This window comes from Petaurus breviceps, unplaced genomic scaffold (assembly GCF_028583685.1).
Source record: "Petaurus breviceps papuanus isolate PSGF00001 unplaced genomic scaffold, PetGlider_PUasm1.0 90731, whole genome shotgun sequence".
In the NCBI taxonomy this organism is placed as follows: Eukaryota; Metazoa; Chordata; class Mammalia; order Diprotodontia; family Petauridae; genus Petaurus; species Petaurus breviceps.
This window is the reverse complement of record NW_027187325.1, coordinates 332,702-346,980: the sequence shown is the minus strand read 5'-3', so window position 1 is coordinate 346,980 and position 14,279 is coordinate 332,702. Positions and strand designations below refer to the sequence as shown.

Below are 14,279 nucleotides of genomic sequence, written 5' to 3'. Positions count from 1 at the left end.
ACACTTTTACTTCTCATTAGATACTCTGCAGCCCAGTGACACTGGCTTTGTTGTACCTCACATCAGAAGCCTCATCTTCCAACTCTGAGCATTCTGACTGGCTGTCTCCTATGCCTGGAACACTCTCCTTCTTCTTCTCTTCCTCCTTGTTTCTCCGGTTCTTTTTACATCTCAGCAGAAATTATACATTTTACAATCAGTCTCTTCTAGTTTCTTTAATTTTAATGACTTCCCCTTATATCTCTCTAGATAGTCTTGTCTGAACCATAGCTGTCTGGTTGTCTCTCCCATGAGAACTGTAAGCTTCTTGAGAGTAGGGCTTGTTTGTTTTTATTTTTTTTGTCTTTTCTTTGTGTCCCCAGTACTTAGCACAGTGCCTGGTGAACAGGAAGTGCTTAATGATAGCTAACCAAGAACAAAATGCCTTTCCCCCTGACTCTAAGTCCTTCAAAAAATGAATGTCTATTATAATCTTTTTTAAATGTGAAGTAGAAGATTTCACCAGAATTTAGAGAATTTTTTTTTTTTTTGCCAGAAAAAAAGGTAAAGATTCCTTAAAAGCCAAGCTTCTGGGAAACTAGTTTATTTCTTAAAATAATTTTAAACATGTCTTTTCACTTCATGCATCACATTATGACGCTATATTATATCTAATAGTGACCACAAATAGTCTTCCATGCAATCAATGCAAGTTGTTTCACAGACTTGGGCTTCATCTTCCTCATCTAAATGAGGGGGCTGGACTAGCTGGTCTATCTTTTAGCTCTAGATCTACGATCCTATGACCAAGAATGGAAGGACAATTAGAAATAGGGTTTTAAGAGATGTAGGAGTGTTAGAAATACCACACTCATTAAGTCAGCAGATAAATCCTATCACCAAAAGTGTGAAGCATTTGGCCATGGCCAACATGGGGATGTTCTGTTTGATCACGCATATTTGTTATAGGATTTTTCTTTTCTTTTTTTCTTCCTTCTATGAGGACAGGGGAGGTGGAAACTGGAAAAAACAAATACTTAACTGAAGAATCTGTTAAAAATAAAGCCAAATTCCACTGGACTGAAACTTTTCTTTAACATCTTTTAAACACAGGTTAATTTCCCGATGTCAAGGTCGGTTTTTATACCTATATACAGGCAGGATATTTTTCAAATATGGTCAAATTAGTCACTTTTCTCCCTTTATCTCTTATACCAAGACACCTTAAATAAAAATACTTTCCTAATATGTGAAAGGAGGGGAAGGTAGAGGGAAAGAATATGCACGAGTAGATTAATCATACTCTTAAAGCAGACAACTTTAATTCTTTAAAACACTTTTTAGACATAGGATCATTTGGCAGATCATGGAACCACGAGACAGATTTAAAAAGTAAATATTTCTAAGAGTTACAGTTTCCAAGAGTACTTTATTATGAAATTGGGGGGGGGGGATGCGGGGAGTTCAGGGGAGGGTTAAGTGACTTGCCTGGAGTCACACAGCTAATAAATGTCTAAGGTTAGATTTGAATTTAGGTCCTCTTTGACTCCAAGGCTGGTGTTCTACCCACTGAGTCACTTAGCTGCTCCAGGACAAAAGAATTTAAATCAGGTTTTACTAACTTTGGTTTGTTGGTAGAAAGGTGGAAATAGAACTTACAACTCATTAAAACGTAGATTATAAAAACTTACCAGATATCTGCTTTTCGGCCATAACCTTCCCCACTGATGACTTCAGGACTCATCCAGTATGGTGTGCCTGTGACAGATTTCATTCCTGTACCAGAAAGACAGATTGTCTGAAGTCGTTTACTGGCACCAAAATCCCCCAGCTTCACATTTCCTGCTGAATCTCGAAGAATATTTGCTCCTGTAAAATAAAAAAACAAAACAAATTTAAGCCGTAGAAGGACAAGGAAAATATCTAATACCTTTTTATGTTCCCAGTGTTTAGCATAGTTCCCTGTACCCAATGAGAACTCCATGAATGCTTCTTATTAAAGATGGGTCTACATAGTCTGGGAGTGAGAGAGATTTAGGTGGAGAAGAGATTCTATCTTTGCATTTTTACCCGGAAAGGGTGGCTTTCTACACATTGCAGACATAAGCTCAAAGAAAAGCAGTAAGTTTAGAAAAATTAGTTTAGAAATGTGTCTAGTGGTCTGACTGAATAACAACTGATCTTTTTATGGGCTTACTGTTACTAACCATTTTAAGATGACCATTGAGATAAAAACAAAAACTAAAAACAGTCTAGCTCCAAGGTGAAGAACATGAACCACGAGGTTGGCTATATGAGTGGAGAAATCCCTTCAATCCCTTGATCTCTCAGTTTTCTCCCAGGCTATCCCTCCTGCAATAGCCACTTTCTCCTTTCTCTATCTTGACCTTTTGGTGAACAAGTTCAATTCTATACCATCTTCTTCACTTAAGTCTCTTGCCCTCTTATTATACTGCTGAACTATACCCTGCCAAATCTTAGCTCTAGAACACTCTTACCATCTGCTGCCTTGGCTCTGATGCATATACTACAGAATGTATCCAATACCAACTGAGTTCACTTCAAATTTCTGTTACATAACTTCAACTAGGCTCTTACTGCTGTTAGTCAATCCTTTTATACCTCCATAATTAACTCATTATCCCACTCACTACAGTGGCTGTTCAAAGACTCTTCATCCCTCTGTAAACTTCCCATGGGTCCTTTTCCTACCTTCTTTCCACTGAGAACCTTGCCTCATATTTTGCTGAAAAAGTTAGCGTCATTCACTGAGAACTCCCTCTTCTCCTCTTTTCTTTTATCACCTGGATGCCTTTTGCCATAGTTGCCCCCTCTGCCCCATCTTAAATGACGAGGTGGCCCTTCTTCTTGCCAAAGTAAACTCCTTTACATGCACAAGTGATCCTATTTCATCTCATCTTCTCTGTTAGATTGGATTTTCTATCATCCCCACTTTCTCACTTATCTTCCATCCTTCCTTCTCTACTTGCTGCTTCCATATTGCCTACAAACATGCCCATGTCTCAAAAACCCCTCACTCCATCCAACTTCCCCTGCTGCTATCATCTCATATTTCTCCTGCCTTTCTAGCTGACCTCTCTGAGAAAGTCATCTATAACAGATGCCTCTATTTCCTCTCTTAATATCTTCTTTTAAGTTTAATTTTTAAAAATTTGTCAGCTCCAAATTCTCCTCCCTTTTCCCCATTTATTAAGATAAGAAAAACAAAGCCTAATACAAATAAATATAGTCATGCAAAGCAAATTCCCATATTAGCCTTATCCAAAAAAGGAGGCAATATATTAAATTTTATGTAATTAAAACTGCCCATTTTACCTCCACTGAACCTCTTGATTTCTTGTTTGATCATGAACTTTGTATTCATACACCTGACGTGTAATTTCTTCTGTTTTTCTAATCTGCTGATGTTACCTTTTACCTCTAAATCATATGCCCATTACTAATTATATGCTTATATTACTTATTACATACTTATCTTGGTATATGGTGTGAAATATTATATATACTCTATTTTAGTTTCTGCCATACTGCTTTCCAGTTTTCCCAGTGGTTTTTATCAAACAGTGAAGTTTTGCCCCAATATCTAGGATCTATAGGTTTATCAAAAGCTAGACTACTATGCTCATTAGCATCTGTATTTATGTACTTAACCTATTCCCGTTATCAATTTATTTCTTACCCAGTACCCAACTGTTATGACAATTATAGTTTTGTAGTATAGTTTAAGAGCCTCTCAATTTCTTCTTAACTCTCTACACTCTGGCTGTCTGACCTCATCATTCAGTGGAAACAGCTTTCTCCATAGTTACCAATAATCTCTTAATTGCCAAATTAATGGACTTTTCTCAATCCTCAACCTTCTTAAAATTTTTTTTTAATTTGTTTATTTTTAGTTTTCAACATTCACTTCCATAAGATTTTGAGTTCTACAGTTTGTCCCTCTCCCTCCCCACTCCCCTCCCAAGACAGAATGTAATCTGATATAGGCTCTCCCTAAATATTCATAATAAACATATTTTCACATTAGCCACGTTGTAAAGAAGAATTAGAACTAATGGGAGGAACCAGGAGAAAGAAGAAAACCCTCAGCTTTCCTGAGCTCTCTGCAGCCTCTGACACTGCCAACCACTCTCTTCTTACTAGATTTTTGGGACACTGGAGTCAGACAGAGTCAATAAAAACTGATTAAGTGCCTACTATGTGCCTGGCACTGCTAAGTGCTAGGAATATAAAGAAAGGCGTAAAATATTCCCTACTCTCAAGAAATTCACCATCTAAGAGGAAGACAAAATATAAGAAGCAGAAAAGGAAGAGAGAAGGTTGCCAGCACTTCCCTCTCACCCCACCAAGTATTCTTTCTTCCAGTGACACTGATTTCCTTGCTTTTTCTCAAATAAGATATTTCATCTTCTGACTCCAGGCATTTCCACTGGCTCTCCCTCATGAGAATACTCTATTCCCTTAACTATACCTCCTGGCTCCTCCAGCTTGCTTCAAAGCACAGCTCAAATCTCAACTTCTACAGGAAACCTTTTATAACCTCTCAATTCTAATACCTTCCCTTTATTGATTTATTCTCCCCAGCTACTATTGCCTTTCCTTCTAAGGTAACCTTCCATCTAGTCTGTACATACCTATTTACATACATATTGTCTCTTCCATTAGAAAAAGCTCCTTGAAAGCAGGGGCCATTTTGCTTTTTCTCTGTATCTCTAGCACTTAGAGTGCCTGACGAACAATAAATGTTTAATAAATGGTTTTTGATTAATTTAACTGTTGGTTTTCTAATTATGTTCCAAACATTAGAGTCAAAAGACCTAATAAGTTACAATTATGTCTCTAATACTTCATACTTGTGCCTCTGGGAGAATCATTTTGTTGATGTAAGTATCAACTGTCTTGTCTGAAATTTAAGTATACTTGTATTATTTATTTACCTGTGCTTTTGTGAGGAAAGCACACTAAAAACCATAAAATGGCATGGAAATTAAAAAGCTATCATTATTTCCTGAAGTAGAGAATCACTAATATTACCTTTTTATGGGCAGGTCAATATTTTTGACGAATAACTTTTTTGATTATAAACTGACTTTTTTATTTTGAGAATTTTAATTCTGCTTCTGATATTCACTAGTAAAGCTGTTTTTCATCTTAAAAAAACTTTTAAAAAATTTATTTACATATAGGGTATAAATATTTTTAAAAATGAAAATGCTTTAATACTAACCTTTAATATCTCTATGTACAATCATATTACTGTGCAAGTAGTGAACTCCCTCCAGAATCTGTCGGGTGTATTTCCGGGTCACATTCTCAGTAAGAGCTCCATATGCTTTTAACTGATCCTTAATTGAACCCTATGTTGAGAGAGAGAGAAAAAAAAGAGAGAAAAAGAACATGGTACATCATTAAGAAGAACAGTACTTAGCAAAGTAGTAGAATATAAAATAAACACATAAATCATTAGCATTTTTATATATTTTCAGTCCTCCCAGAAGACTACTGCAATCAGAATGGTGATAATTAAACCTTAGGCAAACAGCAATAGCCAAAAATACACTGTAGTTTGTATCATCATTTTTTTTCCTAATGAAAAATTAGTATTTTCTTACTTGGCTAATTAATCTAATACTTTAGGTGGGAATAAATCACAGTTAGTTAAAAGAAAAATCTTTAGTTAAAACAGACATCATAAATTAATTGTTCTTTAAATGTTTAGTAGAATTCATTTGTGAATCCATCTGGTCCTAGGATTTTTCTTTTCATTTTTTCCCTTTTTTTGGTTTTTAGAGAGGGGAGGTAGGGCAATTGGGGTTAAGTGACTTGCCCAAGGTCACATGGCTAGTTTTGTGTTAAGTGTCTGAGGCCGGATTTGAACTCAGGTCCTCCGGACTCCAGGGCCAGTGCTCTATTCACTGCGCCACCTAGCCACTCCCCCTAGGATTTTTTCTTATAGATCTCACTGCTGGCTAATTAATTTCTTTTTCTAAGATGGGATTATTTAAATATCTCTTTCTGTTAATTTGGGCAATTTGTATTTTTGTATTCACCCATCACTTATATTGTCAGAATTATCAGCATATAATTGGGCAAAATAGCTGCTAATAGATTTAATTTCATCTGACTGGTGGTAAATTCACCTTTTTCTTTTGCTACTGGTAATTTCGTTTTCTTTCTTTTAAAATTTTTTTCAAATCAAATTAACCAATGGTTTATCTATTTTATTGGTTTCTTTTTTTATAAAACCAGCTCTTAATTTTACATACCAGTTCAATGCTTTTCTCTCAATTTTATTCATATCTCCTTTGATTTTCAGGATTTCCAATTTGTATGTTTAACTGGGGATTTAGAATTTATTTTTCTAGCTTTTTTAGTTCCATATTCAATTAATTGATCTGATTTTTCTCTATTTTATTGATGCAAGTATTTAGAGAGATATATTTTCCCCTAAATACTGTTTTGACTATATCCCAAAACATTTGATTATGTTGTTAAAACAGTCTCATTATTGTCCTTTCTTTACTGAAATTACTGGTTGCTTCTATGATTTGTTCTTTTACCCATTCATTCTTTTAGGATTAGATTAGTTTCCAATTAAATTATTTTGATGATCTGCAGCATGTGGTGCTCTTTATTGAGATGCTCATGGTGTCAGTAATATATACTAAGGCACTTTTCTTATATAAAAAATGAGTAGGGCTTTAATTAATTTCTCCATGAAAGTCACTGGGACCTGAATTCAGAGCTTATAAGCATAATGTAGCTTTATATATTTTAGGGTCTATGGGATTTATTTCTTTTTTTTTATTTTAAAGTTTTATCTGCTCATACATAGGTAAGTCTGAGTAATGCAGCACATATGATACAATTAAGAATACAGGTACATCCAGCAACCAGTGTATCATAGAGAAAACGAAGACAGCTCTCTAGAATCACCATCCCACTGGGAAAGCAGTAATAAAGACCTTTATTTTATTTATGAAAGAGACCCAAGATTTTTTTTTCTTTACTTCTGTGTAGACTAAGTACTTTTTTGTTTGTTTGTTTTTTGCTTTTTGGAGAGGAGAAGGCAGGGCAATTGGGGTTATGTGACTTGCCCAAGGTCACTCAGCTAGTAAGTGTTAAGTGTCTGATGTTGGATTTGAACTCAGGTCCTCCTGACTCCAGGGCTGATCCTCTATTCACTGTGCCACCTAAATGCCCCCAGACTAAGTACTTTTAAATTAATTTTAAATCAGATTTACACACTCCTTTATTGAATATAATTTTTATTGCATTATGATCTGAAAAGGATGCATTTAATATTTCTGCTTTTCTGCATTTAGTTGTGAGGTTTTTAATGCCCTAATAAATGGTGAATTTTTGTGTAAGTGCCATGTACCACTGGGAAAAAAGGTATGTTCCTATCTATTTCCAATCAAATTCTCCAGAGGTCTAGCTTCTCTACCTTTCCTAGAACTCTATTCATCTCCTTAACCTTTTTTCTTCTTTATTTTTTCTTAGATTTACCTAGTTCTGAGAGGGGAAAGTTGAAGTCCTTCACAAGAATAGCTTTGCTATTTCCTCCTGTAACTCATTTAACTTTTCCTTTAACCTTACATATTCTCTTAGTCTTTCTTTGTTGTTAGAATATCCATTTATTAACAAAAGGATTACTTTGGCTCAAAAACTTTTCTGTGTTCTTTCTTTGAGGACATACCTTGAATAACAAATATTTTCTTACAAGATTTACTAACTTACCCCTGGCATATATTCCATAAATATGGAAAGCGTTCTTTCCTGGGGATCCCGTAAGCAGCCATAATACTGAACAATTCGCTCATGCAGCAGGTTTTTCAACAACTGAATTTCACATTCAAGTGCATTTACTTCCTGAAACAGAATTTAAAGTAAAGTTTATAAAAAGCTTAGAACAATTATAGCCTAAAGATGTGCCATCACAAAACTAGATGATCAAAATGATGCAGAGTTTACTTTAAAATATCCATTGAGAAATAACACACTATAAAACACCCATAAACAATATGCCTTTGACGGCAGAAACTTTATCCTTGATTACTGGTTAAAACTATACCGATTCAGATTTTTCATTTGTTTCACTGAAAAGGATAATTTACATTATAAAAGTTTTAGAATGATCATTGAATACTATTTATTTATATCAAAACCTTTCAATGGAGAATTGAAATAATTTATGTTAAGAGAAATCAGAAAATACCACTGCATATTACATTTAATTCACTAAAAATGTGTTGATGTAATTACAGTTTATATGATGATTCTTACCTTGCTAGTCTCTGGACTATCAGGGTCAAACTGAACTTGTTTAACAGCCAGCTCTCTTCCTGTATCAACATCATAACATAAATATACTCTGCCAAAGGCTCCCTGACCAAGCAATTTGCCTAGTCTCCAGTTAGTTGGTGCTCTTGGTGCTGAAAAATAGATCTTTTACTTAGTAGGGTACGGTTAACAACATAAATAATGAGAAATCAAATGAATAAGGGCATTAAAGTTAAATTAATATGTTCAGCTATTCAAGAAAAGCTTTAAAGGGCATATCTTAAGTTACTACCTTTCAGAGAATTTATGAAGAATTTTAAAAACAAAAGACGTACTCTTTTATTTCTTTTTTAGGAAAGTGTTGCTCTTAGGCTAGCATGTCCAAAGTAGGAAAAATAATAGAAAAAGGAGCTGGAAATCTTAGAGTTCACTTTAAGAAATGCCACAAGATCACTAAAGAAAATATGTTCTGCAACAAATGTTCTCATTAAGCTTTTAACCATAGAATCCAAAGGCAACCAAAAATCAACTGAATTTTTAAAGTGCTAAATAATATTTAAGTACCACACTTCTATGAATGACAAAATGAATTAAGAGACAAAGCCCTTCATCTTTTCTATTGTCAGTACATTCCTGTGCTGGACTTGGAAAAAGGAGCACTTCAGTTTAAAATTGCTTTGTGGCCTTGGGAAAGTCAATGAATCTCTTTCAGTCTTAGTTTCTACCTAAACCTCCAATGCCTCCAATGAGGCATTTGGACTTTACGGCTTCTGAGGTCCCTTCTAGTTCTGAATCTATGATCCTAAGATACTAGTCTAAAATGTACTTTAAAGAATTTAAAATCCCACCTCCTTTATAAGTTTGAAAGAACTCACATCTTAGGGTTTTGAAGTATTAAGCTTTAAATACAAATGAAATAAAATAAACTATATGATTTCACCAATGTGATATCCACAGTAGCTGCTATGAATATGTCGATGTATTCCCAGGTTTGAATCACAAGATATAACAGACTCTCCACATGGAAAACAGAACCAAAACATTTGTTCAACCAGAAAGCCAAATCCATCATAGCAACAAAGAAATATATACACGATATCATTGTAGAGGGTACCACCATCTCCAATCCTTCCCCCTGCCTTTCCACAAACAACATTCACAACTTTCTGCCTGATTCCTTTCTCTCCCTCAGCTCTAACTACTCTCACCAACTTCCTCCCAGTTCTCTTCTAGTTCTGCCCCTTCTTGCTCCACCTGTTTGGCAAGCTCCTCCCACCACAGACTGACGTGTCTCAGGCTTCCATGTGACTCAAGTAGGTCACATGGGCCTATTAATGGATGGGAAAGATCTTCCTATTAAGCAAAACTACATCAACAAAACAATGATCTGAACTATTCATATCACCACTTTGAAATGGAGGCTAAGTGACTTCCATAATACATTCACAATAGAGTCAAACGCCATACTCTTTTCATTGTAAGATAAATTTAGCAGGAATATCTTTACAACTCAGGAGATTAGAAATAGAGAATTAAATTGGTTAAGCCTTCACTATAAAACCCAGTTACGAATTTCTATTTGGATTCTTGGACAAGAAATTCAAATGTATAATAATGGCACCTGATGCTTAGAAAACCTACATGTAGGCACACTAATGAACCTCACTGAGGGAGCTAGGTGGAAAAATGGATATAGCACTTGGCCTGGAAGAAGGAAATTCTCCCTGCCAGAGTTATAGCCAGCAGCTGAGCTGAAGTTATATATAAAGAATAATAATTGAGCTTCTCCACAAACAAAATTAAGGTATCTAGGATGAGAAGGGAAGTGGCTGAATGGGGAAAAAAAAATCTTTATATCAAATTTCTCTGATAAGGTTGTGATATCTAAGATACTTAAAAGGTCAAAAAGCCATCCCCAATAGATAAACCATGAAAAGATATGAATAGTTTTCAAAAGAAAAACTGCAAACTATTAATATCCATGTAAAAGAATGCAACAAATCATTAATAAGAGAAATGCAAAGAAAAACAACCTTGAGGCTTTACATTTTGAAAACTGGCAAAGATAACAAAAGATAGTAATAGTCAATATTGGATAGGTTGTAGAAACACACACAGTGCATTGTTGGTGACACAATGAATCAGTGCAACCATTTTGGAAAGCAATTTGGAATTATACAAATAAACGACTAAAGTATCCATCTACCTTTCTGACCCAGAGGTTCCATTACTAGCCTTATACACCAAGAAGGCTATTGATGAGAGAAAAGTCTTCATATATACCAAAATATTTATAGCAGCAGTTTTTGTGCTAGCAAAAAATTAAAAACAAAGCAGATGTCCATTTACTGGGGAATGGTGAAACAAATCATGGTACATGAAATGGAATATAATTCTATCTTAAGAAATGAGGCATGTGATAAATGTAGAGAAGCATGAAGAGATCTACATGAACTAGTGCTGAGCAAAGTCAAGAAAACTATAATATACACAATAATGGCAAAAATGTAAATGGAAAGAATAATCATAAAAAAGTCAAAAGTCAATGTTACAAAATTATAAAGAACAAGCATGGCTCAAAAAAAAAGAGAGGAGAAGACACTCTATCTCTACCCCTCTGCAAAGGTTGGAGGTCCATAAGTATTGTACATTGTATATACTTTCAGACTTTTTTTTTGATATATTGACCAGTTATGCTTATTTCCCCCCTCTTTTTCTTTTAAAAAATATTTTAAAATATTATTATTATATGGGATGATTCTCTGGGAGGGGAGAGGAAAAATAGTGGGAGAAATTATGGTGATGTATAAAAACAAAAGATACCAATAAAAACTAACTAGAAAGACCCCAAAATTACAACTATATGGTTAGACTAGGAAGAAATAAAAGGCAACATATTTATAAATGATCAATGAAAAAAATCATCTTAGTAAATTTTTTAAATCAATTTTTTACACAATTTGCAGTGACACTTTCCTCATGAAAATAAGAGAGCAGCAGAGTGAAAACTCCCAAATGGGAGTGGCACCATGCTGATGCTCCAATATTCCACTATCCTAAGAGACTATCCTTTAGCCTCAGGTTAGGAACATACAGTTTTGAGGGAAGCAGTTTCATGACAGTTATTACTAAGACATTCCGAGCTTTAAAATCTTGAAGTTTCTACTAAAAATTTTAGTGTACCAATTACTACTACTTACAACGGCTGGGTGGGCTTATGTCCATTACAGTCAGAGTGGGATTCTCTATATCACTTCCCCTTCTCATTCGGCTATCCTCATACTCTGGAGTAAAGATGCTGCTTCCACTACTGGTACTTAGTGAACGATCAGTAGGACTGAAACTGACTGGAGAACGGAAGCTGTTCCCTTGAGTCCTTCTGGCCCTTGGAAAAGTCTTGCGACCTATAAAATAATTTTAAAAATTACACTGTAATTTATTAATGGCACTAGATTGTAAATCGTTTAAAATCTGTAGTCCAAGGGACAATACAAGTTTTTTCTATGTACAAACCAGGTAACATTATTAGCAGCCATATAATTACATTCTATTAGGTTTATTATAATACTTTTCAACAAAGAATTAATTCAAGGTTATATATCTGTGACACAGAACATTATGAAACAAAAATAAGAAAACCAGGGAAGAGAATAGGTAGAAGCAGAAATGGATGAGAGAAGTGGACAGACAACAGAAACCAAATGCCATTGTGAGGTAAAGAATGGCTTTTGTTATGAAGATATTGTTATGTAGATTTCATGTTAAATTATTAGCCAATGTCATATACTTCTCAGGAAAGTTACAAAACCAAATGCCTAGAGACCAATGTTAATTGGTAAAAAAAATTTTTTTATGAAAAACAAGAAACTAGCGAGTCATCTGGAAAAACACTATCTCATTTGAATAATTATTAGCAATGAATCTGGATAAAAATCTCAATTTTAAAATGAAAGAAAAGCTTACTAAAATGTTCCTTAAGAATTTAGTTTTCATTTTGGAAAAACAGCATTTCTAGCAGCATTAAAAGTAGAATTTTACTATAGATTCTGAATTCAAAATGCAAGAAACTTACCATCATTATAGTCTGGATGGTGATATGATACATGATATCTTCTTGGATAAGTACCACCTTTTCCAAATTTCTCAAAGATAGGATTATCATAGTCTGAGAGAAAAAGCAAAACACTGGTAATAACGCACAGTAGTCTTTAAAAAAAAAAAAAACCTGAAAACCCCACACTTAACAGAATGTTATTTTTACCTTACAAAATAACACAATTGTCTACACTGCATCAATTTAGCTTAGACATTTTTTAGATAGTTATGCACATACATATACATGTATATATAACACAATCTAGATATTAAAGAGGTAGTCCAAAACATACTTCAGGAAGTCTTCTTCCTATTTTTTTTTTTTATTTTTAAGCAATCGGGGTTAAGTAACTTGCTCAAGGTTACACGGCCAGTTATTTCTGGGTGTGGGTGCTGAGTGTCTGAGCCCGGGATTCGATCTCCAGGTCATCCCAACACTGGAGCCGGTGCTCTTACTCGCTGAGCCACCTGGCCGCCCCTAAGCAATTGGGGTTAAGTAACTTGCTCAAGGTTACACGGCCAGGTGTTTCTGGGTGGGTGCTAAGTGTCTGAGCCCGGGATTCGATCTCCAGGTCTTCTCAACACTGGAGCCGGTGCTCTTACTTGCTGTGCTACCTGGCCGCCCCTTCTTCCTATTTTCTATGCATATCTTTCAATAGTCCTCTCTCCCATTAAGTTTGGATAAATTTCATAGGTAGACATGACTTAAAACAGATTGTACTTTATATAAACTGTTCTACACTGAAAAAAAAAATCATCTTGCAAATTTAAAAATTTTCCTTAATATTTTCCCACTTAAATAAAAAAGCCAGCTTAAATATAAAGTAAAATAAATGTTACTATCTGGAATCATACGGGGTGGCTAGGTGGCACGGTGAATAGAGCACCAGCCCTGGAGTCAGGAGGACCTGAGTTCAAATTTAGCCTCAGACACTTAACACTTCCCAGTCATGTGACCTTGGACAAGTTACTTAACCCCAATTGCCCTTCCAAAAAAAAAAAAAAAAGCAAAAAACAAACAAACAAATAAACAAACAAAATCTGGAATCACATAAACTAACCTGTAAATTCCTGATGATTATCTGGATAACTCTGTGCTCTTGGCATTCGAGTTTTGGGATAACTGTCACTATAAATATAAAAATATAATATGTAATACACAAAAAATTTAACAGAAAAATTAGTAATGGCAAACATAAATTTTAATGAGCAATACTGGAATCCAATATATTAAAATTTTTGGAACTGCCCCTGAAATTCCACTCATAAACTTTCTGTGTATGAGACAACACATTGGGGTGTGGCATAAAGAAGTACCCTAATATTGCAAGGTAGTTTAGAGGCAAAGGCTTTGTCTATCAAGACAATGAAAGGTGAAAAAAAAATCAGTTAATTGAGCTATTTAGCATTATATAAGGAAAAAAAGGCAAAGTTGTGCCTTACATTTATCAAACCAGTTATATACAACAACCACGGATTCCATGTACTTGGGTACCTGAAAATTAAGTATGTATCATGATCTGACACTACAGTTATGACAGATCTCAACACACTGCTTTCACAAATTTTCAGGAAGTTCAAGGGACTGTAGATTTCCCCAAATATTATTACTCTCCATTCTTGTAAACTGTAGTAGAATTACTTCTGTGAAACCAAGAGAGGAAACACTTGAAGCAAAGATCTCAGCAGCAACTGGCTTCTCCTCTGTCCAAAAAAAATCGGCCATTTTATAAAGATATATTCTATGGAAGGCAAATATATTTAACCTAACTTTAAAACTTCCAAGTCCACATATCAAGCAACCTTTAAGCAGGGCTACAAAGGATTTCTAATATAGCGCCAAATATACATTCAAGGCAGTTCAACTAGATGCTGAGACTACAAAAGAAAAAAAAAAAGAA

The 14,279-nt window shown here is 34.7% G+C and overlaps 1 protein-coding gene across 2 annotated transcripts in view; it reads right to left on the bottom strand.

Moving 5' to 3' along the window:
* MAP3K2 (mitogen-activated protein kinase kinase kinase 2) overlaps positions 1–14,279 on the bottom strand; it is a 98,624-nt gene that overhangs the window by 11,210 nt on the left and 73,135 nt on the right. For both annotated transcript variants that reach the window (XM_069066857.1, XM_069066856.1), the window contains exons 10-16: positions 13,440–13,507; positions 12,356–12,448; positions 11,484–11,687; positions 8,287–8,435; positions 7,741–7,872; positions 5,228–5,357; positions 1,671–1,848 (exon numbers count right to left, since the gene is read on the bottom strand). In XM_069066857.1, the coding sequence (XP_068922958.1) occupies positions 1,671–1,848; positions 5,228–5,357; positions 7,741–7,872; positions 8,287–8,435; positions 11,484–11,687; positions 12,356–12,448; positions 13,440–13,507 (954 nt within the window). The remainder of the gene's footprint in view (positions 1–1,670; positions 1,849–5,227; positions 5,358–7,740; positions 7,873–8,286; positions 8,436–11,483; positions 11,688–12,355; positions 12,449–13,439; positions 13,508–14,279) is intronic.